The 27,999-nt window shown below is 45.5% G+C and overlaps 1 protein-coding gene across 3 annotated transcripts; it reads right to left on the reverse strand.

The window, feature by feature from the left end:
• fyco1b (FYVE and coiled-coil domain autophagy adaptor 1b) lies at nucleotides 1-27,790 on the reverse strand. Of its 3 annotated transcripts, none has more exons than XM_029119004.2 (19): nucleotides 27,743-27,790; nucleotides 26,121-26,227; nucleotides 24,385-24,491; nucleotides 23,607-23,732; nucleotides 17,395-17,501; nucleotides 17,001-17,144; nucleotides 16,789-16,873; nucleotides 14,616-15,107; nucleotides 13,071-14,366; nucleotides 12,375-12,467; nucleotides 11,108-11,226; nucleotides 7,773-7,940; nucleotides 5,863-6,006; nucleotides 4,511-4,719; nucleotides 3,445-3,580; nucleotides 1,784-1,882; nucleotides 1,253-1,463; nucleotides 914-1,023; nucleotides 1-236 (listed from the first exon to the last, which is right to left on the reverse strand). In XM_029119004.2, exons 2-19 carry the CDS (start codon nucleotides 26,179-26,181, stop codon nucleotides 167-169), a joined length of 3,777 nt encoding a protein of 1,258 aa, XP_028974837.2. In that variant the 5' UTR covers nucleotides 26,182-26,227; nucleotides 27,743-27,790; the 3' UTR covers nucleotides 1-166. The 3 variants fall into 3 exon arrangements, with proteins under 3 accessions (XP_028974837.2, XP_028974838.2, XP_034147400.1); XM_029119005.2 differs by lacking the exon at nucleotides 27,743-27,790 and adding an exon at nucleotides 27,075-27,139; XM_034291509.1 differs by lacking the exons at nucleotides 23,607-23,732; nucleotides 24,385-24,491; nucleotides 26,121-26,227; nucleotides 27,743-27,790 and adding an exon at nucleotides 23,365-23,549 and having other exon boundaries at nucleotides 2-236.
• Between the last annotated feature and the right edge of the window lie 209 nt (nucleotides 27,791-27,999).

Here is a 27,999-nt window from a genome sequence, read left to right on the forward strand (position 1 = left end):
TCTAGCTTCTTCTCCTCAATCTCCTCCTCTATCTTCTTCTCCTCAGTTTCCTCCTCTATCTTCTTCTCCTCAGTTTCCTCTATCTTCTTCTCCTCAGTTTCCACCTCTAGCTTCTTCTCCTCAGATTCCTCCTCTAGCTTCGTCTCCTCAGTTTCCTCCTCATCATTCAGTCAGTTCCATCATAGACTACTGGCTCATTAACAGTTAGACGATACTGGACCTTCTTAGAGATGAACCTAAAAGCACAAGGAGGTACAAGGAGAGTGAACAGGAAAGATGAGATGCAAGACAGAGGGGAGGTACAAGGAGAGAGAACAGGAAAGATGAGATGCAAGACAGAGGGGAGGTACAAGGAGAGTGAACAGGAAAGATGAGATGAAAGACAGAGGGGAGGTACAAGGAGAGAGAACAGGAAAGATGAGATGCAAGACAGAAGGGAGGTACAAGGAGAGGGTAGAGGAGAGAGGACAGAGAAGAGGAGAGAGAACAGGGAAAACAGAGGGGAGGTACAAGGAGAGGGTAGAGGAGAGAGGACAGAGAAGAGGAGAGAGAACAGGAAAGACAGAGGGGAGGTACAAGGAGAGGGTAGAGGAGAGAGGACAGAGAAGAGGAGAGAGAACAGGAAAGACAGAGGGGAGGTACAAGGAGAGGGTAGATGAGAGAGGACAGAGAAGAGGAGAGAGAACAGGAAAGACAGAGGGGAGGTACAAGGAGAGGGTAGAGGAGAGAGGACAGAAAAGAGGAGGGAGTAGAAACACTGATTAAAAGATATTCCGCCACTGATGTGTGTGTGTGTGTGTGTGTGTGTGTAGCGTGGGAGAGTAGATGGCTCTGTGTTAGTGTGTACCGTGAGAAGGAGTCATTGATGTGTGCGTGCGTGCGTGTGTGTTTAAGTCTCAGTGTTGGTGTGTACCGGGAGAAGGAGTTGTCGAAGATGAGGGTGAATTCCCCAGAGTTCCTGACCAGCAGTTCTCCTGTCATGGTCTCCTTGTGGGAGTGACATCGAGTCAGAGGAATCAGCACCTGGAAGACATAACGGAATGAAATGTCTGGGCTCTGCCTTGACTCAGAGACAACCAATGAAATGACTCAGGCTGGGCTCTGCCATGACTCAGAGACAACCAATGAAATGACTCAGGCTGGGTTCTGCCATGACTCAGAGACAACCAATGAAATGACTCAGGCTGGGCTCTGCCATGACTCAGAGACAACCAATGAAATGACTCAGGCTGGGTTCTGCCATGACTCCTACCTTAGTGTCCTCTAGTGGTGTGTGGGAGTCCTCCCGGTACAACACGCTGAAGGAAATGCTTTTGGGTTGGGAGGTGAATAGCCAGTGAATGGTAGCTCCAGGGGTTGTCACGGTGATGGGGATGGTGCTGTAACAACTTGACTTGATGAAGAGCTCTCTCAAACCATCTCCAAACACCGCTACCTCCTCCAGACTTAATGGAACACACAACCTGACAGAATAACCACAACACATCACCAACACAACCTGACAGAATAACCACAACACATCACCAACACAACCTGATAGAATAACATTAACAACACAACCAGACAGAATAACCACAACACATCACCAACACAACCTGACAGAATAACCACAACACATCACCAACACAACCTGACAGAATAATATTAACAACACAACCTGACAGAATAACAACAAAACATCACCGACACAACCTGATAGAATAACATTAACAACACAACCAGACAGAATAACCACAACACATTAACACAACACACAATGTATTTACAGGTGTGTGTGTCTTACGTGAGTTCCCCACTTCTAAGCAGACAGATCTCAGCATCCTGAACGGCTCCTATCTGGTCCTCTAAGTCTTCTGAGGTGTTGTCTCCAACACTGGTACTACTGTTAGGACACATACACACACACACACCCACACACACACACACACAGATTGGTTTACTTGTCTATTGGAACGAGGACACAAAAATTTAATGTCCTTAAAAATCCATATTTTTACTACTACCAACTCTAAACATATAACCCTAACCATAGCTTAACCCTAACCCTACCAACTCTAAACATAACCCTAACCATAGCCTAACCCTACCAACTCTAAACATAACCCTAACCATAGCCTAACCCTACCAACTCTAAACATAACCCTAACCATAGCCTAACCCTACCAACTCTAAACATAACCCTAACCATAGCCTAACCCTACCAACTCTAAACATAACCCTAACCATAGCCTAACCCTACCAACTCTAAACATAACCCTAACCATAGCCTAACCCTACCAACTCTAAACATAACCCTAACCATAGCCTAACCCTACCAACTCTAAACATAACCCTAACCATAGCCTAACCCTACCAACTCTAAACATAACCCTAACCATAGACTAACCCTAACCTCAGTAACCTAATATTTTAACTAAACTTAACCTAGCCCTAATGCCTAACCCTAACCAATAAGGCCTAAACACAAATTCCAACCCTTCCCAAATGTATGCCCCAAACCTAAAACTGTTTTTTTCAAAAATGGGGACAGAACAAAATATCCCCACTAGTAATGTTTTTATTCCACAAAGGTTTGGGGGCACTTTTGTACCCATAATATACATGAATAATATATTATAATATAGATATAGGTTGGAAACACAGGGGATAAATTCAGCTTCAGTCACAGGCTACTTTGTATGTGCGTGTGTCCGTGTGTGTGTTCATGTGTGTGTCAGTGTGTCCGTGTGTGTGTTCATTTGTGTGTCAGTGTGTCCGTGTGTGTGTTCATGTGTGTCCATGTGTGTGTGTCAGTGTGTGTGTGTGTCCGTGTGTGTGTTCATGTGTGTGTCAGTGTGTGTGTGTGTCCCCGTGTGTGTGTTCATGTGTGTCCATGTGTGTGTGTCAGTGTGTGTGTTCATGTGTGTCCATGTGTGTGTGTCCGTGTGTGTGTGTGTGTCCGTGTGTGTGTTCATGTGTGTCCATGTGTGTGTGTCCGTGTGTGTGTTCATGTGTGTCCATGTGTGTGTGTCAGTGTCCGTGCATGTGTCCGTGTGTGTGTGTTCATGTGTGTGTCCGTGTGTTCATGTGTGTGTCCATGTGTGTGTTCATGTGTGTGTCTGTGTGTGTGTGTTCATGTGTGTGTCTGTGTGTCTGTGTGTGTGTGTCCGTGCGTGTGCGTGTCCCCGTGTGTTCTCATGTGTGTGTCCGTGAGTGTGTCCGTGAGTGTGTCAGTGTGTGTGTGTGTGTCTATGCGTGTGTGTCCGTGAGTGTGTCAGTGTGTGTGTGTGTGTCTATGCGTGTGTGTCCGTGCGTGTCCCCGTGTGCGTGTCCCTGTGAGTGTGTTCATTTGTGTGTCCGTGTGTGTGTGTCCGTGTGTGTGTGTCCGTGTGTGTGTGTCCGTGTCCGTGTGTGTGTTCATTTGTGTGTCCGTGCATGTGTATATGTTTTTCAGTAAACACTCACAGCTCTGCTGCCCCCTGTGTGTTGTTGATAGGAGAGCAGGTAGTGAAGGAGAGGGAGTCGCTGTCATAAACACCACTCACATCCTCCTCTGTGATGATGTCATAGGCTGCATCATCTGGCCTCGGCACTGCCACGTCTGACAGAGAGACACATTTCCTAATATTGACCCCTTAAGAACTTAAACTCAAACTTTGATTGACTAGCATTTGTGGGGCAAATACCACAATCTGCAATCACAGCAGAATGATTTGTGACCGGTAGCCATAATAGAATGGCAACCAGTCAAGCAAAAAATTGTAACATTCAAAAATACTGATGACTATTTACTGTCCTTGACATTCATACATTGTCTAATACACATTATTACAACACCATACATAGCTAAATAAAACAAAAATGTATTGTGAGACTAATGTGTACCAGCAGAGAGAGTAAGTAAGAAAGAGACAGACAAATGGGTGAAAGATGGAAAGAGGAACAAACCATTAAGTGTATATACAATGTGTTAGTATATATTTAGTATGTGTTAGAATATATACACCATGTGTAAGTGCATATACAGAATGTTAGTACATATAGAGTATGTTTTCAAGGGTACATACAGTATGTGTTAGTACATATACAGTATGTTTTAAAGGGTATATACAGTCTGTTAGTACATATACATTGTTTTAAAGGGTATATACAGTATGTGTTAGTATATATACAGTATGTTTTAAAGGGTATATACAGTATGTTAGTACATATACATTGTTTTAAAGGGTATATACAGTATGTTTTAAAGGGTATATACAGTATGTTAGTACATATACATTGTTTTAAAGGGTATATACAGTATGTTTTAAAGGGTATATACAGTATGTTTTAAAGGGTATAAACAGTATGTTTTAAAGGGTATATACAGTATGTGTTAGTATATATACAGTATGTTTTAAAGGGTATAAACAGTATGTTTTAAAGGGTATAAACAGTATGTTTTAAAGGGTATATACAGTATGGGTTAGTATATATACAGTATGTTTTAAAGGGTATATACAGTATGCACTAGATGGTGAACATCTCTCACCTGTGTTGCTTGGTTGCATGGTTCTGCCGGGTTGTGGCAGTGGACTGAAGGGAGTATGTGGTGCAGTACCGGTGTCTTCCTGAGGATGGCGCTCTACCACAGCACTGTGCTGATTGTAACACACAGCGCAGCAGCGCTCTCTGGCGCCCCCTTCCTTCAGGCTGACTGTGTTACTACAGCAGTAGTAGCAGAAAGCTCGGCCACACAGTCTGGGGATAATACAGTAATACACACCAAAGTCTGACCCAAAAATCCATGTTCTCTCTATTCCTAACATTAACCAACCCTAAACTCAACCTAACTGGTATGCCTAGACACAGCCCAGCACCAGCGCTTAATCCTAAATCTAACAGGTGACACTTAAGCACGTAAGTGACTCCAATTCTAACACCATGCCCATTTGTTTTTTCCTAAACCTAAGCCGCCCCACCCACACACACACCTAACCTAGACTAGTGAACTAGCTCCTAAACCTGACCCTTAAGGCCTACATTTCACCCTAACTCTATTCTATCCTTAATGGTCACCCAAGCCATAAACGTAACCCCAACCTACCTGCAGGTGCCTGCACCCCCGAACCCCAACCTACCCCCAGGTGCCTGCACCCCCGAACCCCAACCTACCCCCAGGTGTCTGCACCCCCGAACCCCAACCTACCCCCAGGTGTCTGCACCCCCCAACCCCAACCTATCCCCAGGTGCCTGCACCCCTGAACCCCAACCTACCCCCAGGTGTCTGCACCCCCCAACCCCAACCTACCCCCAGGTGCCTGCACCCCTGAACCCCAAACTACCCCCAGTGGTCTGCACCCCCGAACCCCAACCTACCCCCAGGTGTCTGCACCCCCCAATCCCAACCTACCTGCAGGTGCCTGCACCCCCCAACCCCAACCTACCTGCAGGTGCCTGCACCCCCCAACCCCAACCTACCTGCAGGTGCCTGCACCCCCCAACCCCAACCTACCCCCAGGTGCCTGCACCCCCCAACCCCAACCTACCTGCAGGTGTCTGCACCCCCCAACCCCAACCTACCTGCACCCCCCAACCCCAACCTACCTGCAGGTGTCTGCACCCCCCAACCCCAACCTACCTGCAGGTGCCTGCACCCCCCAACCCCAACCTACCTGCAGGTGTCTGCACCCCCCAACCCCAACCTACCTGCACCCCCCAACCCCAACCTACCTGCAGGTGTCTGCACCCCCCAACCCCAACCTACCTGCAGGTGCCTGCACCCCCCCAACCCCAACCTACCCCCAGGTGCCTGCACCCCCCAACCCCAACCTACCCCCAGGTGCCTGCACCCCCCAACCCCAACCTACCCCCAGGTGCCTGCACCCCCCAACCCCAACCTACCTGCAGGTGTGTCTCCGTAGCCACCAGCTGAACTGACTGGTGCAGGAGAGACACTGTGTTACGTCTCTCTCTGTCTGCTCCTCCTCACGCAACTTCTGCTGAAACTCCAGCGCATCAGACTTTTGCCACAACACATCCTTCTCTCTGGAAATACACACACAGGTGAATAAACACAAAGCTTAACACACAATCAGGTAAATACACAAAGAGTTAAACACACAAACACGCAGAGATGAATACACACAAAACGTAACACAAACAAGTAAACAGACGAGTAATTTAAAAACACACACACAGAATTTAACATACACAGGTGAATACACACAAAGCTTAACACAAACAGGTGAATACATAGAATTTAACACATAAGCAACTACAGTGGTCTAAACCGGGGGTTCTCAGTGGTCTAAACCGGGGGTTCTCAGTGGTCTAAACCGGGGAAAATCAGTGGTCTAAACCGGGGGTTCTCAGTGGTCTAAACCGGGGGTTCTCAGTGGTCTAAACCGGGGGTTCTCAGTGGTCTAAACCAGGGGTTCTCAGTGGTCTACACCAGGGGTTCTCAGCGGTCTAAACCGGGGGTTCTCAGTGGTCTACACCAGGGGTTCTCAGTGGTCTACACCAGGGGTTCTCAGGGGTCTAAACCGGGGGTTCTCAGTGGTCTACACCAGGGGTTCTCAGTGGTCTACACCAGGGGTTCTCAGGGGTCTAAACCGGGGGTTCTCAGGGGTCTAAACCGGGGGTTCTCAGGGGTCTAAACCGGGGATTACACAGCAGTGTAATCCAGGGGTTCACCAGTGGTCTAAACCAGGTCCCCCTATTTTACATTACTTAAAAAACAGCAATGAACCCCACTTAACAGACCACAGGTGAAGTAGCTACAGTAATACTTTTTTTTAAATGCATGACTAGTGATTTGCAGATAACATTATCTAATTTTGCATCCACGTGGAAAGCTCTGCATTCATTATGTTCCTCCACTAAATTATTAATTTCTCACCTATCGGTGTATAAAGATGTTTGATATATATCCATTAAATCAAGTAAGGCCCATGCTTCAAGCTAACTGAAAAATATATCTGTAGTTATACAGTTTCTCTCACATAACAAATGCATCCACCATCCCCTCCTGTACAACCTGTATACCCATTGCACAACCCATGGCCACACACACCTCCAAAGACAAACGACAGAGACAAACGACCAAGAGACAACCTACAGACAGGTTAGTACCTGCCAGGCAAACAACCATCCCCTCAACATCACCAAAACCCAGGAGTTGATTGAACTTCAGGTTGAACAAAGGTTGCCGGGCAGTGCAGGAAAGGCTATAGCAACTTCCACTGACCACCAAATTATACACTGTAGAAACATGTTGTCAAACAAAAACAGGGGACTACAGTTTCTTATGAGCATATCGCTTATCTTTGTCCTCTGTATTTTGATGCTGTAGCTTGTTTTATGCAGTTGTACTGTTTTTATTGTCCAGTTTTTCAAAGCCCTGCAGTATCACCATGATGAGTGACTGAGAGACAATATTTCTTGCTCTTTGGCGCCATTTAGGCAATTCCTAATAGAGAAAGCAACTGTCCCAAATACACAGAGACACAGTTGTTAATTTCAATACCCCAAAGTAGTCCATTAACACTGTGCTGTAAATATCATGTGATTGAATCCCAAGTATCTCATTGGTGCAGCCACTTCCTGTAGGCACACAAATTACATGCAATTCCAGCACTAAGCAATGGTAGGAAACTGAAAATGTAGTTTTTAACACCATTTCTGTAAAATGGGAATATGTGAATTTAACATACTTTTAGCAGATTGTGTAAAACAATGGCTTAATGAGTCGTATCAAACTTCCCGCATGAACTTGGCTATGTATAACACAAAGACATTAAAACATGTATTACCTTATCAGTTCAATGAGTCTCTCCTCCAGGTTAATCTTGGTTCGATAGAGGTCATCCAGTTCAGCTGAAGTCCGGAGTTCACAACTCTGTTTGTCCTGACAGACTTTACTTAGTTCCTCCTTCAGCTCCTCACAGGCCCTCTGAGAAACTGCTAGGCTCTCCTCATACCTGATGTCATATACACAGTCATATATATGATATACACAATACACAGACTGATATACACACAGTCATATATATGATATACACAATACACAGACTGATATACACAATACTTATTTCACTCATTAAAATGCAAATCAATATAAAACATTTTTGAAATGCGTTTTTCTGGATTTTTTTATTGTTATTTTGACTCTCACTATTCAAATAGTAGAACCTCGGATTCAGGAGGAACAGTGTGGTTTTCGTCCGGGCCGTGGAACACTGGACCAGCTCTATACCCTCTACAGGGTGATGGAGGGTTCATGGGAGTTTGCCCAACCAATCCACATGTGTTTTGTGGATTTGGAGAAGGCATTCGACTGTGTCCCTCGCGGCATACTGTGGAGGGTGCTTCGGGAATATGGGGTCCTGGGTCCTTTGCTAAGGGCTGTCAGGTTCCTGTATGACCGAAGCAGGAGCTTGGTCCGCATTGCCGGCAGTAAGTCAGACTTGTTCCCTGTGCATGTTGGACTCCGGCAGGGCTGCCCTTTGTCACCGGTTCTGTTCGTAATATTTATGGACAGAATTTCTAGGCACAGCCAGGGCCCGGAGGGTGTCAGGTTTGGGGACCACACGATTTCGTCTCTGCTCTTTGCGGATGATGTTGTCGTGTTGACCCCTTCAAGCCAGGACCTTCAGCATGCACTGGGACAGTTTGCAGCCGAGTGTGAAGCGGTGGGGATGAAAATCAGTACCTCCAAATCCGAGGCCATGGTCCTCAGTCGGAAAAGGGTGGCTTGCCCACTTCAGGTTGGTGGAGAGTGCCTGCCTCAAGTGGAGGAATTTAATTATCTAGGGGTCTTGTTCACGAGTGAGGGAAGGATGTAACGGGAGATTGACAGACGGATCGGTGCAGCTTCTGCAGTAATGCAGTCGATGTATCGGTCTGTCGTGGTGAAGAAAGAGCTGAGCCGCAAGGCCAAGCTCTCGATTTACCAGTCAATCTACGTTCCTACTCTCACCTATGGTCATGAGCTTTGGGTCATGACCGAAAGGACAAGATCCCGGATACAGGCGGCCGTAATGAGCTTTCTCCGCAGGGTGGCTGGGCGATCCCTTAGAGATAGGGTGAGAAGCTCGGTCACCCGGGAGGAGTTAGAGCCGCTACATCGAGAGGGGTCAGCTGAGGTGGCTTGGGCATCTGTTTCGGATGCCTCCGGAACGCCTTCCTGGGAAGGTGTTCCGGTCCCGTCCCACCGGGAGGAGACCCGGGGAAGACCTAGGACACGCTGGAGGGACTATGTCTCCCGGCTGGCCTGGGAACGCCTCGGTGTCCCCCCGGAAGAGCTGGAGGAAGTGTCTGGGGAGAGGGAGGTCTGCCCCCGCGACCTGGCCCCGGATAAGCGGAAGATGATGACATGACATGATGACATGACTATTCAAATAAACCTACCATTAAAATTGTCAGTGGGCAAATGTACAAAATCAGCAGGGGATAAAAAAAAATATTCCCTCACTGTATGGTTTTGCTTGATAATGTTCTATTATAAATGTTGTGTTCACCATGAAATCCTTATTTAATCAGAATTGTTTTTTTCTATCTGACAAAATATGTTTATAGTTACAAATTCCATATGTTGGTTTAAGTAAAACGTTTAGTAGAAAAACAACACATGACCCCGCCCTCCCTCACTGACTCACCCACTATCCCCACCTGACACCGCCCTGCCTCACTGACTCACCCACCGTCCACACCTGACCCTGCCCTGCCTCACTGACTCACCCACCGACCACACCTGACCCCGCCCTCCCTCACTGACTCACCCACCATCCACACCTGACCCCACCCTCCCTCACTGACTCACCCACGGTCCACACCTGACCCCGCCCTCCCTCACTGACTCACCCACCATCCACACCTGACCCCACCCTCCCTCACTGACTCACCCACGGTCCACACCTGACCCCGCCCTGCGGTTTTGACTTAATGTATAATTTGTTTTATTTTTATAATAACTAAAACAACATATGGATTGATTTTCCCCATACATAAATATAGATTATTTATTTTATATTTATTATTATATTTTTTTAAGGGTGGGTGGGGTGCCCAATCGGCGCCCCCCATTCAAGTGGCGCTTGCCTATGCCAATATACACCTCTGCTGACGTCGGTTCACAGCTTTTCCTTCCTTGGACCAGTGTTGGTAGGTTCTGACCACTGCAGACCTGGAACACCCCACAAGGGCCACAGTTTTGGAGATGCTCTGACCCAGTCATCTAGCCATCACAATTTGGCCCTTGTAAATGTTTCTCAGATCCTTAAACTTGCCCATTTTTCCTGCTTCTAACACAACAACTCTGAGGACAGAATGTTCACTTGCTGCCTAATATATCCCACCCACAGACAGGTGCCATTATAGCGAGATTATCATCGTTATTCACGTCACCTGTCAGTGGTCATAATGTTATGGCTGATCGGTATGTACAGTACCTGACAGAAGCGAGTACACACCATTCCCATTCCCTTTTTGGGGGTAACAGTGTAAATTTGCTGTCCCCTCAAAATAACTTAACACGCAGCCATTAATGTCTAAACCGCTGGCAACAAAACTGAGTACACCCCTAAGTGAAAATGCCCAAATTGGGCCCAAAGTGTCAATATTTTGTGTGGCCACCATTATTTTCCAGCACTGCCTTAACCCTCTTGGTCATGGAGTTCACCAGAGACTTTGGACATTTGGACATTTTCACTTAGAGGTGTACTAAATTTTGTTGCCAGCGGTTTAGACATTAATGGCTGTGTGTTGTGTTATTTTGAGGGGACAGCAAATTTACACTGTTATACAAGCTGTACACTCAGTACTTTACATTGTAGCAAAGTGTCATTTCTTCAGTGTTGTCACATGAAAAGATATAATCAAATTTTACACAAATGTGAGGGGTGTATTCACTTTTGCGAGACACTATATATATATATATACACACACATACAGCTCCGGAAAAGATTAAGAGACCACTGCACCTTGTGAATCAATGTCAGCTGTTTTGGTGCAAATGAAACTGACAACAGGTGCACTGGAGAGGCGACAACAAGATTACCCCCAAAAAGGGAATGGGAATGGTGGTGTTGTAAAGACTCCCCTTGGCCAGGTTGTAAAGACTCCCCTTGGCCAGATTGTAAAGACTCACTTGGCTAGGTTGTTTGTTAGGAGCTCTATCTTCTCCTCTCTCTGTTGTAGGAGTTTCTGTGACGTGGTGATCCAACTGCTGTTATCCTCTAGGAGCTGACAGAAGCCCTGATTCTCCTTCTGCAGAACAGTTGTTAGAAGGAAGGAATTAGAAAACAAGTTGTGTGAATGTGTGTGTGTGTGTGTGTGTGGGTGTGTATGTGTGAATGTGTGTGTGTGTGTGTGTGTGTGTGTGTGTGTGTGTGTGAATGTGTGTGTGTATGTGAGAATGTGTGTGTGTGTGTGAAAATGTGTGTGTGTGTGTGTGTGTGTGTGTGTGTGTGTAGGTGTGAATGTGTGTGTTTCTAACCAAACTATTCCATGGTTGTCATAAAAATGTATGTCCCCATTTTGAACATAATACTACTTTGTCTTCAGGTTAGATAGGTTGGTAGGTTGGAATAAGGTTAGGTATTAACAGCTAGATTTAGGGATGAACATTAGGGATAGGTTAAGTTTAGACGTTTAAATGTTTAAATGTTAGGTTATAGAGGTTTTGGTTAGTGTAAGATTAATGGTTAGTAAAAGTAGGATTTCTTTCAATACAGTGTTTGGAGTCCCCATTTAGATAAGTATACATGTATATGTGTGTGTTGTGGTGAGAACGAGTCCCCGCCTGCTGAATCAGCATCACACCAACACCCCCACAGATGGCTGGTCAGTTCCAGAACCTTCCCGCCCTCACACAGCTGCTAACCTATTGGGACCTCATCAGGGGAGGTATCCCAAGGAGTAGCTGAGGCCAGAAAAGCAGAAGCTGAGAAATAAACACCCACAGAAGAAAGAGATGAAGTGAAAAGCCAGGCTGGTCTCAGTGCTGCTCCAGCCATGAATCAGCCAGGAGAAGGAAGCCAGCCAGGAGAAGAGGGTGCAGGAGCCAGGAGATGACCGCCCGCACCAATTCCTCTCAAACCACTACCAGGAGACCACGACCACCCGCACCAATTCCTCTCAAACCACTACCAGGAGACCACGACCACCCGCACCAATTCCTCTCAAATCACTACCAGGAGACCACGACCACCCGCACCAATTCCTCTCAAACCACTACCAGGAGACCATGACCACAGAAGATGATAAGCCAGCTCAGGGGAGCAGTTTGTTGTCTTCTGATTATTCTGTCTCCTCCTCTGCTGATACTTTTTTTAAAAGACGGCCCTAAAACCTTGTACAGGGCCCCCGAGTCCAGCCTAGATGTGTGTGTATGTGTGTGTGCAGGTGAGTCTGACCTCCAACTCCTTCAGCTTGGTCTTCAGGTTCAACTTCTTCTTTTGTTCCTCCTCTAGTTGACACCGGACAGACGTCAGCTCATCTGACACAGTCTGGAACAGATGCAAGACAATGCAATTATAGTGTCTAGTGGTTCATTCGTGACCTGTAGTGGTGGGGCTCAGTAATGACCTGTAGTGGTGGGGCTCAGTAATGACCTGTAGATATGCTGTTCAGTAATGACCTGTAATGATGGGGCTCAGTAATGACCTGTAGCAGTGGGGCTCAGTAATGACCTGGAGTGATGGGGCTCAGTAATGACCTGTAGATGTGGGGCTCAGTAATGACCTGTAGATGTGTTTTGTGGTTCGGTGCTGTCATGTAGTGGTGGGGCTCAGTACTGATCTGTAGTGTGGAATGTAGGCTCGGAACTGACATGTATTGGCGGAGTTCAGTACTGACATGTAGTTGTTGGCTTCAGTACTGAACTGTAGTTTAGTGTGGTGGTTCAGTACTGACATGTAGTTGTGGGGTTCAGTACTGACCTGTAGTTTTGTATGGAGATTCAGTACTGACATGTAGTTGCGGGGTTCAGTAATGACCTGTAGTTTAATATGGAGGTTCAGTACTGACCTTTAGATGTGGGGTTCAGTACTGACCTGTAGTTTAGTGTGGTAGTTCCGTACTGACATGTAGTGGTGGGGCTCAGTACGGACCTGTAGTTTGGTGTGGTGGTTCATGGCCTGGCTGCTGAGCTGGAAACGGAGTGCTTGGATCTCCTTCTGCAGCAGCTCCTTTTGAACTCTAGCCTCTTCTTGCACATCTCCACCCAGCCTCCCGTTCTCCTCCTGCTCCTTCAGCAGCTGCTCCTGTAGGCTGAGGTTCTTCTGATTGAGGGAGGTCATTATATCGTTCAATCTCTGCACTTCCTGCTCCGCTTCCTCTTGCAGCTCCTGCAGCCTGGCGGACAGTGCTTCCCAACGAGCACGCGCCTCCTCATTCTGGGCAGTTAACCTACAGACATGGACACCCAGCTCGGCCATCTCTGTGTTGGCCCGGTCCAGGGCATCTTGGAGGTCCCCATGCTCAAGGGCCAGGGCCTCGTAGCGTCTCTTCAGACTGTGGAGCTCCTCCTTGGCCAAGGCCAGCTCAAGGACTATGCCTTGTGAAGCCTGGGCCTCACGGCATTTCTCTTGCCCCAGAGCCTCCTCTCTCTCCTGGGCCAGCAGCAGCTCCTCAACGTGCTGCCTGTTAAGCTCCTCCAGCTGCCCCTCCAGCTGCTGGGTCAGGGTCTGCAGGTTGTCTCGGGTCTCCTCGGTCACCTCCTGCCTGACCTGGCTCCTCATCTGCTGGTCTACTTCCAGATGCAGCCGGGCTCTGAGCTCCACCACCTCCGTCTGCAGCCGCAACACCTCCCCCTGACTCTGCTGCAACTGCACCTCCAACACGGCTGGGGAGAGGTGCTGCTTCTGGATCTCTGCGGTGGACTGTTGTGGGTTGGAGGAGAGCAGCTGGGACTCCTCCTTGGAAAGCCTCTCAGCAGAGTCCGCCTTCACCAGGTCAGTGTGAACACATTCTGCTGCCCCTTTCTCCTCCTCCACCTGCCCTACCACATTAAGCAGAAACACCCGATCCTCGAGCTGTCTTATCTTAACTCTGCTCTCTGTCAGTTCTCTCTCTCTGGACACCAGCAGCTCCCTCAACTCCTGGAGATTCTCCTCCATCTTCTTTCTCTCCAGGAGATGCTCCTCCCTCTCCTGTAACTCCTCCATCTTCTTCCTATCCTGCAACTTCTTCTTTTCCTCATCCCTTACTACTCCCTCCCTCTCCTCCAGCAGTCTCCTCTTCTCCTCCTGATCCTCCTGCTCTCTAAGTAGGTGCTCTAGTTGGGCACGAAGGTTCCCTGCTTCCTTCTCTCTGAGGGACAGTGCTCCCTGAAGTCTGACCAGCATTTCCTGCAGCTCCTGAGTCTGTTGTTTGAGTGAATCCCTCTCCTGCATCAGACTAGACTCCTAAACATCACAAACATTAGTCAATCAATATGAAAGCAACAAACTCCTAAACATCACAAACATTAGTCAATCAATATGAAAGCAACAAACTCCTAAACATCCAATACATAAATTAGTCAATCCAACAATATTAAAGTAAAACTAATATTTAGCATTTTGTTTTAGTACCTATGAGGCTGTAGTGTAAATCCAGGTGCACACAGTGATTCTAATTAGAATGTGCTATAAGCAGTTGTTAACATGTCCTACCTGGTCAGAAAGAGGCCTTTCTAGTTTAGATAATAGATCCATGTTGAGGCTGTCCTCTGCAACGCTTTCTCTGGTCTGACGAGGGTGCCCTGTTGCCTCTCTGACTGTCTGTACTTCCTGGTTGGCTGTAGTTGCTTCCTGGTTGGCTGTAGCTGCTTGCTGGTTTGTTTCAGCTCCCTGGTTGGCGGTAGTGGCTTCCTGGTTGGCTATAGGTGCTTGCTGGTCTGTTTCAGCTTCCTGGTTAGATACCAACAATTTGCCCTGCAGCTCTCTGACCATGCCCCTCAGGCCCACAGCTTCTTGATCCAGCTCTCTGACACGATGCAGCAACTCCTGCTGTCTGAGCTCTGATTGGTCAAGCTGGATGCGGAGGTCATCTGCGGTGATGCAGGGTGAGGGGTCTCCCAGTAACTCTTCCCCCAGCTCCCCTAACTCCTCCCCCAGGTCATCCAACAGGTTGGAGCTATAGTCCTGAGCCTGAAACTCCTGGGCCTAGAGATGATCAATCAATCAATCAACCTGGGGTCTACAGACAACAAATCAATCAACCCTGGATCTAGAGACAACCAATCAATCAACCCTGGATCCAGAGACAACCAATCAATCAACCCTGCAATATTTCAGGCAGACTGCAGTTCTTAAAAAGTCTAATTCAGTACAATGAACACTAATAAACACTGTTCCACCAGAATGAAAACAACCTTTGTTAATGAAGATAGGGAAAAACATGAGTGTTCCATCTGGCAGGTAGCTGTTAAACCATGAAAGTGCCAGTTCTGATAATCATCTGCAATCTTGTGGTCAACAGTGTCAAAAGCCTTTGATTGATAGAGAAGCAGTGCTGTTTCCTGTCCCTGGCATGTGTTAAATCAGTAACAACATGAATGTCTGCAGTAAGGGTGTCATGCAGTTTCGATAAACCAGGCTGAAACTTGAGATGTCATTGACAAAGAAACTCCCAGAAACTAGGGACAACATAGACAGCTCAAAAACTGGTCTGTAGTTATCAATGTTAGACGGGTTACCTACTTCAACCTGGATCATAACAGTGACAGACTTCCAAATGCTGTGGATAAATTAGCTACTGCCTGCTGCTACATAATGACTCATGTTTGTCTGGACATACTCCTTGTTATTTTATCCTATATCAACAAATGCATGGTATCTGAACTTAATGCAGTCTTAAACAGTAAACCAGAATAAATACAATGATCACCAGTAGGTGACTGATACCTACCCCTCGGTAGCTGACCAGTAGGTGATCAGTACATACCCCTGAGTAGCTGACCAGTAGGTGATCAGTACATACCCCTGAGTAGCTGACCAGTAGGTCATCAGTACATACCCCTGAGTAGCTGACCAGTAGGTCATCAGTACATACCCCTGAGTAGCTGACCAGTAGGTCATCAGTACATACCCCTGAGTAGCTGACCAGAAGGTGATCAGTACATACCCCTGAGTAGCTGACCAGTAGGTCATCAGTACATACCCCTGAGTAGCTGACCAGTAGGTCATCAGTACATACCCCTGAGTAGCTGACCAGTAGGTGATCAGTAAATACCCCTGAGTAGCTGACCAGAAGGTGATCAGTACATACCCCTGAGTAGCTGACCAGTAGGTGATCAGTACATACCCCTGAGTAGCTGACCAGTAGGAGATCGGTACATACCCCTGAGTAGCTGAGTAGTAAGTGATCGGTACGTACCCCTGAGTAGCTGAGTAGTAAGTGATCGGTACGTACCCCTGAGTAGCTGACCAGTAGGTGATCAGTACATATCCCTGAGTAGCTGACCAGTAGGTGATCAGTACATACCCTTGAGTAGCTGACCAGTAGGTGATTGGTACGTACCCCTGAGTAGCTGACCAGTAGGTGATTGGTACGTACCCCTGAGTAGCTGACCAGTAGGTGATTGGTACTTACCCCTGAGTAGCTGACCGGTAGGTGATTGGTACTTACCCCTGAGTAGCTGACCAGTAGGTGATTGGTACTTACCCCTGAGTAGCTGACCAGTAGGTGATTGGTACTTACCCCTGAGTAGCTGACCAGTAGGTGATTGGTACTTACCCCTAAATAGCTGACCAGTAGGTGATTGGTACTTACCCCTGAGTAGCTGACCAGTAGGTGATTGGTACTTACCCCTGAGTAGCTGACCAGTAGGTGATTGGTACTTACCCCTGAGTAGCTGACCAGGCTGTTGATGCTGGAGCAGCGACTGGGAGGTTTCCAGAGGAGGGCGGAGCTAGAGCCTAAAGTCCTTCTAGATACAGAAACATTTAAAATAGTTTAGTCCTCTTAAATAGACAGATAGACACATCAGATTACATAGTTTAGTCCTAGTAACCTGGGCAACATCCATTAGTGTAAACAAATAGAACCGTTATTACCTGGCAAATGTGGGCCAATCAGCATCGAGGTCATAGCCTCTGGATGCCACATCAAACTGGACCTCGTTGAGAATATAGAGGTGACTGATGATGTCACTTGTCAGATGGGACTTCAGAAAGGGGCTACGAGCATAATACCAGTCACTGAAAAACAACAGAGACAGATAAAGACAGACAGAAGAGAGAGGGAAATCAGAGTGCAGTGAAAAACACACAGACAGATAAAGACAGACAGGAGAGGGAAAACAGAGTGCAGTGTAGTGTTTTTATTGGGATGTGAGAGAGGAAGAGAGACTACAGCCTGATCGAATACTAAGGAAGTACTACTACAAAGAGGAAGAGAAAGTATGGAGAGACGTCAGTGTTCAGAAACCAGGCGGGTGGGGGTGTGTACCTGGTAACCTTGTGGTTAAGGAGACATTGCTGCAAGGTATCAGCCAAACGCTGGTGAACCAGAGAATAGCGGAGAAATGCCCTGCCTTTACCCAGGGACGTCTTTAACTGTAACACACATAGAAACAACCCAGGGACATCTTTAACACACAGTAACAATACAGGGTCATGTTTAACTATTACACAAATAGAAACAGCCCAGGGATGTCTTTAACTGTAACACACATACAAACAACCCAGGGACATCTTTAACTGTAACACACAGTAACAATGCAGGGACGTCTTTAAATGTAACACACAGAAACAACCCAGGGAAGTCTGTAACTGTAACACACAGTTATGACCACTCACAGGTGAAGTGAATAACATGGATCATCTAACAAGGTCTGGGTAGATTAGATGGTGAGCCAACAATCAGTTGCCATAGTCAATGTGTTGGATGCAGGAGAAATGGACAGGAATAAAGACCTGAGCGACTTTGACAAGGGCCAAATTGTTATGGCCAGATGACTGGGTCAGAGCATCTTTGAAACAGTAAGGTTTGTGGGGTGCTCCCGGTCAGCAGTGGTGAGTACCTACTGACAGTGGTCCGAAGAGTGACAAACCGGCGACAGGGTGTTGGGCGCCCAAGGCTCATCGATGCACGAGGGCCCAAAGGCTATCCTATCTGTTCTGAACCAACAGAAAGTCTACAGTGACAAGTCACAGAAAATGTCAAAGATGATCTCGGGAGGGATGTGTCACAACACACAGTGCATCCCACCCTGCTGTGTATGGGGCTGCGTAGCCGCAAACCGGTCAGTGTTCCCATGATGACCCCTGTGACCATCATCAAAAGCGCCTACAATGGACACGTGAGCATTGAAACTGGACCTTGGAGCAGTAGAAGAAGGTTGGCTGGTCCGATGAGTCCCGTTTTCTTTTACATCACGTCTACAGGTGTGTACGTGTGTGCCGTTTACCCAGGGAAGTGATGGCACCGGGATGCACTGTGGGAAGACGAGGGAGGGAGTGTGATGCCCTGGACAATGTTCTGCTGGGAAACCCTGGGTCTGGGCATGCATGTGGATGTCAGTTTGACAAGTGCCACCTACCTAAACACCATGTAAGACCAGGTGCACCCCTTCATGGCAATGGTGAACACTGGCACAATGTCACTGGCACAATGTCACTGGCACAATGTCACTGGCACAATGTCACTGGCACAATGTCAAGCAGTGCTAAATGGGAGATCCATCGGTCAGGCATCAAGATTCTAAACTGACGTTTCTAAGAAAAGACATGGCCGACTCAGAAAGCCAGCAATATCTTTAACTACAGAACATCATAACACAGGAAATACAAGATGGTCTGTATTGATACCAGACAGATTTCCCTGATGTACAAGGAAGCATTAATAGTATAATGGATTCTTTAATTTTTTTAATCCATCAACTAATCAATAATCCTTTATACTTATGAATGTATTCCTTCAGGGTAGGTTGACACTAGGAGACACTGTGACTGAAGTGTATAACTGTATACCTTCAGGGTAAGTTGACACAAGGAGACACTGTGACTGAAGTGTATAACTGTATACCTTCAGGGTAAGTTGACACTAGGAGACACTGTGACTGAAGTGTATAACTGTATACCTTCAGGGTAAGTTGACACTAGGAGACACTGTGACTGAAGTGTCTACCTTTATTCCTTCAGGGTAGGTTTACACTAGGAGACACTGTGACTGAAGTGTCTACCTTTATTCCTTCAGGGTAGGTTTACACTAGGAGACACTGTGACTCAAGTGTCTACCTTTATTCCTTCAGGGTAGGTTTACACTAGGAGACACTGTGACTGAAGTGTCTACCTTTATTCCTTCAGGGTAGGTTGACACTAGGAGACACTGTGACTGAAGTGTCTACCTTTATTCCTTCAGGGTAGGTTGACACTAGGAGACACTGTGACTGAAGTGTCTACCTTTATTCCTTCAGGGTAGGTTTACACTAGGAGACACTGTGACTCAAGTGTCTACCTTTATTCCTTCAGGGTAGGTTGACACTAGGAGACACTGTGACTGAAGTGTCTACCTTTATTCCTTCAGGGTAGGTTTACACTAGGAGACACTGTGACTCAAGTGTCTACCTTTATTCCTTCAGGGTAGGTTTACACTAGGAGACACTGTGACTCAAGTGTCTACCTTTATTCCTTCAGGGTAGGTTTACACTAGGAGACACTGTGACTGAAGTGTCTACCTTTATTCCTTCAGGGTAGATTAACACTAGGAGACACTGTGACTTAAGTGTCTAACTGTATTCCTGCAGTTCAGAGTTCAGTGTCACAGGATGGGAAAGGATGACATCACAGTGTGTAACCAGATCAACTGTCAGGCACTCATGGGTTGCTTCAATCAACAGACTGATAGCCATGTCATGCACTTCAGTCCTACCAGAACCAGTGACTCAGCTTACAGTTTTTTTGGATTGCTTACACACTAAAATTAAAAGTAGTACACTATTAGCAAAACCTTACACTCAAGAAGCAAAACATCAGCCCATATTTGCACAACTATAAGCACAATGTCAACTTCACACTTGTTGCAAAACTCTACACACAGTGATTTGCAAAACACTAAACACACTTAACATACATTACACACAAACATCTGTCATGAAGTCACTTCCTTGCAATACCAAAGCACTGACTGTCAAATGACCACACCGTCCAACTAGTTGGTTCAACACAGTCATCAGGTGTGCAAACACTTGTTTGCTTAATTGAAAACACACCAATCAGGTGTATAAGCACTATAAAAAGCAGCAGGTGAGTTCATCAGTCTTCAAGCACAATGGAAAGAGTCAGAGAAAGAGTAAGATGAGGAGGAGAACAAGGAGGAGGACAAGGACAAGGAGGAGGAGGAAGGGGAGAAAGAGGAATCAACAGAGGAAGAGATGGAGGCCATGCTGGAGGTAGAGGTAGAGGTAGAGGAAGAGGAAGACAAGAAGGTCCTCAAAGAGGACCGAATCTGACAAATGAGATCCGTGCAACACTGGTTGACCACGTTGTCCACCACGGCCCGACGCTGAGGGAGGCTGGACTGTACAGACAAATCTAAGCTGATACACAGTGGCAAGTATGATATGAACATTTCGACTGGAAAATAGGTATTGTATAAATATCATCATATCAAAAACATCTGCACGGTTTCAGTAACTGCTTACAGTACTGTATTCTATGCACTATCAGCACTTCTGTTACCTTTTCCTGTGAAATTACTGTACTATTGTATACTGTTTGTTTTTTTTCTACATAGGATTGAGGGTCAGGAACGACAAGGGGGAAGGCCTCCTATGTTCACAGAACAGCTAGAGAGGGAGATAGTAAACATAGTTTTGGCCAACAATGCTATAACACTCAATCAGCTCCGAACTAACATTGTCAATAACCACGCCAGTTTCAACAATATCCATCAGGTCTCAACATCAACACTGGCACGCATCCTAAATAAAAACCATATTCAAATGAAGCAAATTTATCGAGTGCCTTTCGAGCGCAATTCCGAAAGGGTGAAACGACTGCTGCATGATTATGCAGAGGTATGTATTCACTTTAGCAGTGTGATCTTGCATACTGTCTCAATCTTTTACTGTACTGTAATATGTATACTACATCTACACTGAACTACACAATTTTGCCTGACACTGTTCTTCAGAGAGTTTTACGAATGGATGGAGAGGAGATCCAGCATGAGTTCATTTACATAGATGAGGCTGGGTTCAACCTGACGAGAACACGAAGGAGGGGAAGAAACATCATTGGCCACAGGGCTATAGTCAACGTCCCAGGGCAACGTGGGGGTAATATAACACTCTGTGCAGCCATTACACAGAATGGGGTCCTCCACCGCCATGCCCATATGGGCCCTTACAACACAGCACTCATACTTACATTCTTGGGCCAATTGCACAACATAACAGCAGCAAATCAAATCAATCATATGCAATACATTGTTGTCTGGGACAATGTGTCTTTCCACCGCTCTGCTCTGGTTCAGAACTGGTTTCAGCAACATCCACATTTCACCGTCCTATATCTTCCACCATACTCTCCATTACTCAACCCTATAGAAGAGTTCTTCTCGGCAGGGCGGTGGAAGGTCTCCAGGCTGAGGTACCCCTCATCCAAGCCATGGAGGAGGCCTGTGACCAGATGGAGGTAGCAGCAATGCAAGGATGGATTCGTCATTCAAGACGTTTCTTTTCAAGGTGTCTTGCTAATGACAACATTGCCTGCGATGTTGATGAAATTCTCTGGCCAGATCCAGCTAGGCGAAGAGACAATGTCTAGTTTTTTTTGTTTTAGTTTTTTTTTTACAGTAATCTTACAGTACAATATGTAAAGTGACATTTTGTTACAGTATTATGAATCTCCATGTCAACATTTTGGGCGTGTTGAGAAATAAATGAGTTTCTTCAGTCTGCAACATTGGTCTTGTGTAGTGTTTGGTGTATTTACATTATATTTGTACTTTGTTGATGGTAGCCTACTCTAATCATAGGGAAGTAGAAGTGCTAAAAGTGTTTTAGGTTTATCACAGCAGAGTGTAACTCGTGCAAGCAGAGTATAGTAATGTGAAACGTGTGTGTTTCATATGGTAACAAAGTGTGGTTTTTAAACAGAAGTGTATAGTTTTTACAAGAGTGTTTAATTATGCAAAGGATCTATAGTGTTTTGCTAACTGGGTGTGTGGTTGTGCTTATTGTGTGTAGTGTTTTGAAAACACGGGCCCTGTTTTGAAAATCGTGCTTAAGCAATCCAAAAAAACTGTAACTAGCCTCACTAGAGTAGAGCAACAGATGGACTTTGATGACCTAGATGTTTCCTAGATAACGAGGAGGATGTGTTACCTAGGTAACAGATGGACAGGATTACACTAAATGAACACGCCATCGGAAGGACAGATGGGACAGCATTGCTCTAACCTGTAAACAACCATAGCATATCCTGCTCACAAAATGACAACCACAACAAAACCTGGTCAGGTCATAACACATCACAACATTAACATTACCTGTTAACAAACTTGAGTAGGTGTTAAAAAAAAACATAACCTGTTCACAACATGACCAGGTTCAAAACATGACCTGTTTGTATTTTGACAACTATGACATTAGTTAGTTAGCGGTCAATTTGTTGCACAGCCAGTAGTACATTTAACCATCAACACAATTAACACAGTTAACTCCCCAAACACCACAAAACAACTGACACACAAAAAACAATAACATAGAATATCTTTGTTTAATTCAGAAGGCCAGTAGCAGCAGGGACAAAACAATTGTTAAATCTGTTGGTCCTGCATCTTGGTAGGTTTTATCCGCGACCAGATGGAAGCAACCTGAACTCACTGAACAAGGGGTGTCTAGGGTCAGTAAGGACTGACTGGGCCTTCTTTGTTAATCTGACTTTAGAAAATTGGAAGAGGTCAGTTAGATTTATGCCTGCAATTTTACTGCATGATCAACAATTCCCTCCAACCTATTTCTATTTTTCACAGACAATGACCCAAACCAGCACACATAACCTGGTCAAAGCATATCCTGTCAACAATATGACTACAAAATAAGCTATTCACGACCACAAAATAAGCTGTGTACAACATGACCACATTCACAACATAACCTGTTAACAGCATCACAATATAAGCTAGTCAGAACATAAACTGTTGATACCATGAAAACAACCACGCCATTTTCACAACACAACCATAATACAACCAGGACAAAACCTGTTCAAAATATAAGCACAACATTAACATAACCAGTTTACAAAATGATCACAGCCTTAACAAAACCTAGCAAACAAAGGTACCCCAAATTAAATTAAAGTTTGAACAACCTATTGAACAACCTATTGAACAACCTATTCACCACTCAACATAAACCAAACTACGAACAACCTTAAAAAAAAACAACATTGTTTCACTTTTCCTCACCTTGTTTACTGTCCAGTCCCAGGAGAGAAAGGAAGGAAGAGGCAGATGGAAATGAAACCTCAGCAGGACTGATTGACTGGACCTACCCAACACTGGACTACACATTGGAAACACGCTCTCTGACTGGACCTACCCAACACTGGGCTAAACAAACCTATGTCTTGACAACACATGAGGGAATGGATGATATGGCGGCAACTTGTGTGGGTGGATGTGTGTGAGAGCTGGTGAGCGAGGATTACCTCTGGAATAGCCTTGACGAATCGCAGGCCGTCGTTAGCTCCTCTGGTCTTGGCAAGACACTCTCTGAAGTAATCCCAATAGTCCTTCCTGTTGCCCAGGAATGACGACTTCTCCTTCTGGTCAAACTTCACAAACAAAAACATCTCAACTCTGGGACGACAATGACAGCATAGAGTTTTACCAGGCCAGATTAGGAAAACCAGAGCCCAGAGTGTTACCAAGACAGATTAGGAAAACCAGTGCCCAGAGTTTTGCCAAACCAGATTAGGAAAACCAGATCCCAGAGTTTAACCAAGCCAGATTAGGAAAAGCAGGATGCAGCTGTTAACTGAAACAGGTTTTCTAGTTCATAGTACATCTGTTACCTGTAGCATTAAGTCTAGTTCATAGTACATCTGTTACCTGTAGCTTTAAGTCTAGTTCATAGTACATCTGTTACCTGTAGCATTAAGTCTAGTTCATAGTACATCTGTTACCTGTAGCATTAAGTCTAGTTCATAGTAAATCTGTTACCTGTAGCTTTAAGTCTAGTTCATAGTACATCTGTTACCTGTAGCATTAAGTCTAGTTCATAGTACATCTGTAACCTGTAGCATTAAGTCTAGTTCATAGTACATCTGTTACCTGTAGCATTAAGTCTAGTTCATAGTACATCTGTTACCTGTAGCATTAAGTCTAGTTCATAGTACATCTGTTACCTGTAGCATTAAGTCTAATTCATAGAGCATCTGTTAGCTGTATCATTAATTCTAGCTCTTAATACAGTACATCTGTTACCTGCAGCAGGTATTCCAGTTTGTAGGATAGCTTGTGCAGGTTTGGGCAGTCATCTGTGATTGGTTCACCAGTCTCTCTGTGCTCTTTACACAGCTCTGTCACAGCATCTACAATACAGAACCAAACCATTAGGTCTACAAAACAGAACCAAATGTTAAGGTCTACAAAACTAAGTATTTTATTCATCAAATGCACCAAATAACACAGCATCATTCTGAACAGTGTCAGTCTTGTGACATGGCACACATCTACATAGTAAGAACTAAGAAATATATAAAGCAAAATACATCAATAACATACATAATGTAAACTGGCAGCAATTCCAAAGAGTGTAGAATGGGGTACATGGAAAATATGGATAGAAATATTAAATAAGTAGAAGTGTAATATTCTTATGAATGGTACATTCAAATATGATAGTGTACATTGAATGTACATAGAATTCATCAGAACATTTGAAATGTATATGTGATCAATATGATCATAGATCAGTGATGGTGGTAAAGAAGCCTTATGGCCTGAGAGAAAAAACTGTTAGTCTGGAAGTGCGTTTCCTGATGCTCCGATAGCGTCTACCAGACGGCAGCAGTATGAACAGACCATAGCCTGGGTGGCTGTGATCTCTTCTGATGTCCCGTGCTTTCCTCAGGCATCGTGTATGGTAGATGCCTTGCACGGAGGGAAAATGGCAGCCGATGACGCGCTCCACAGATTTTGTCCACCCTCTGGAGGGCCTTGTGATCAGAAGCTGTCATACCAGGCAGTAATGTAGCCTGAGGGGATGTTTTCAGTGCACCTGTAAAAGTTGCAGACATGCCAAACTTCTTGAGCCTCCTCACAAATTATAGTTGCTTTTGGGCAGTTTTCACCGCTGAGTTTGCTTGCCTGGACAAGGTGAGGTCAACTTTGATGGACACACAGAGGAACTTGAAGTCGGAGACTCTATCCACTTTAGCTCCATCGATGTGTATGTGGGCATGACCCCCCCTCTGAAGCTTCCTGAAATCCACAACCATCTTCTTAGTCTTGCAGACGCTGAGAGAGAGGTTGTTGTCCTGGCCCCATGTAGCCCGGTTCTTTACCTCCTCTCTGTAAGCGGTCTCATCACTGTTGGAGGTGCGACCCCCAGGATGGTGGTGTCGGTGTCAGGAAGGGTGGAGCTGTGGGTTCTGACCAGCCGCTCGAAGAACTTCATGATAATGTAATAACATATGACAGTTTGGTAGTTATGGTGTAGTTACCATGTGGTAACATATTAGGACAGTAAGGTAGTTAAGGTGCAGTTACCATGTGGTAACATTAGGACAGTAAGGTAGTTATGGTGCAGTTACCATGTAATAACATTAGGACAGTATGGTAGTTATGGTGTAGTTACCATGTGGTAACATATTAGGACAGTAAGGTAGTTAAGGTGTAGTTACCATGTAATAACATATTAGGACAGTATGGTAGTTATGGTGTAGTTACCATGTGGTAACATATTAGGACAGTATGGTAGATATGGTGTAGTTACCATGTAATAACATTAGGACAGTTTGGTAGTTATTAGGTAGTTACCATGTGGTAACATATTAGGACAGTATGGTAGTTATGGTGCAGTTACCATGTGGTAACATATAAGGACAGTATGGTAGTTATGGTGTATTTACCACGTAGTAACATTAGGACAGTATGGTAGTTATGATGTAGTAACCATGTAATAACATATTTCATTATGCTTGGTATGAGGTAATTACCATGTAGATCTCTGATTATTCTCTGGAGTTGTTTCTCTCCCACTGAAGTGTTATTGGACATGATCTCACTGCTGGTGGGTGAAAGGGGCGGGGGAATCTGGAACAAACTAAACATACAGAAACGTGTAGAATTAGCACAAATGACAGTATAAACCAGTTTAACAGCAGAAATGAATAGTCTGAGCTCCCCTTGTCATGGTCTCAGCTCCCCCCGTCATGGTCTCAGCTCCCCCCGTCATGGTCTCAGCTCCCCACGTCATGGTCTCAGCTCCCCCCGTCATGGTCTCAGCTCCCCCCGTCATGGTCTCAGCTCCCCACGTCATGGTCTCAGCTCCCCACGTCATGGTCTCAGCTCCCCCCGTCATGGTCTCAGCTCCCCCCGTCATGGTCTCAGCTCCCCACGTCATGGTCTCAGCTCCCCCCGTCATGGTCTCAGCTCCCCACGTCATGGTCTCAGCTCCCCACGTCATGGTCTCAGCTCCCCCCGTCATGGTCTCAGCTCCCCCCGTCATGGTCTCAGCTCCCCCCGTCATGGTCTCAGCTCCCCCCCTTCATGGTCTCAGCTCCCCCCCTTCATGGTCTCAGCTCCCCCCGTCATGGTCTCAGCTCCCCCCGTCATGGTCTCAGCTCCCCTTGTCATAGTCTCAGCTCCCCCTGTCATGGTCTCAGCTCCCCCAGTCGTATATAAAGCCATGTACAAAAGGTATGATAAAACATTTATGCTTACAATTGGTAACCATTTATAAGTCACCTCTGGGTAAATGTCTAATATACCATGGCTAAGAACTTTGTCCAGGCACTCAGTGTTGTGTCATACACAAGAACAACCTTAACTATGATACATCACACCTCCTTGTGCATCAGACCTAAAGGAACAACTGGAATTGAGCCCAGAATGCTGATTGGCTGAAAGCCGTGGGATGTCAGACAACGCCAAATGCGTGACAATATTACCGTTCTAATTAGACTGTCAACCAGTTGATGATGGAACCATGAAGACTCTAGGGATTTTGGAATATCGCCGATTTAATGCAAACTGTTGCGTCCTGCCTAACAAAGATTAGCCTTGATTATCCATCAGGAGTTCCAGCGCTCGCAGTAAACAATAATATCCATAAATAGGGTATTAGCCCTGATCACACCAATCCCATCATGATCACGTCACTATACTTCCATTGTTGTGAATAGCGATGTGTTCGTTATTGGCACTGCAGTGAAAAAATGCAGAATGATCCGTATCCTTTCGTATTATTTCATATCAGCAAACAGAAGGGCATGTGTTAATTAACCATCCTGTATACAGGCTTCAATCACAACATCAAAACCCAGCAATGCGTTTTCTCACGGACGTAATGGACTTCTCACATTTTACTTCATGTTCCAAAACGAAATGTAAGCTCTACAGCAGCTCATACAGCACCTAAAAACATTACTCTCCGAGTTAAATAAACAGAGCTGAATGCGCCGTTGGAACAGGCACCTGCGTTCACAAGTATCACCTCGGTCCGTCAGCACAACAGACGAAACATACATCAGTTACTTAAGCTCAGGTTTTAACCACTGTCATTAATACAGAAGACCCCGTTTCTATTAAATAATCAAATCAGAAGACGTAGACATACTTGTAACGACAGCTCTTGACAGTCTCCACACGAACTAACTTGCTATTGTTGAGGTGGGGCATTAATAATGATTGACATGTCCATTAGCCAATAACCACGGGCAATATCGTTTCAACCAGCATAGTTGGGTTGCAGAGTATTAGAAGGAATGCTGAAGTCATTTTGATCAAGTTATGATGTCATTAATTGAAAGTTTCACAACTTGCCAACAACGAAAACCAAAAAAATAGAAAATATTATTATAATGAATGTATCAC

This window comes from Esox lucius, chromosome 3 (genome assembly GCF_011004845.1).
Source record: "Esox lucius isolate fEsoLuc1 chromosome 3, fEsoLuc1.pri, whole genome shotgun sequence".
Lineage (NCBI taxonomy): Eukaryota > Metazoa > Chordata > Actinopteri > Esociformes > Esocidae > Esox > Esox lucius.

What these genes read in the sequence shown, in the direction of transcription:
- fyco1b (XM_029119004.2), bottom strand. Translation starts at nt 26,181, where the DNA reads ATGTCCAATAACACTTCAGTGGGAGAGAAACAACTCCAGAGAATAATC. An exon ending in GATTGGCCCACATTTGCCAG is followed by an intron (nt 16,874 to 17,000) that starts GTAATAACGGTT and finishes TTCTGTATCTAG; the next exon opens with AAGGACTTTAGGCTCTAGCT. An exon ending in AGACTCATTGAACTGATAAG is followed by an intron (nt 6,007 to 7,772) that starts GTAATACATGTT and finishes GTGTATTTCCAG; the next exon opens with AGAGAAGGATGTGTTGTGGC.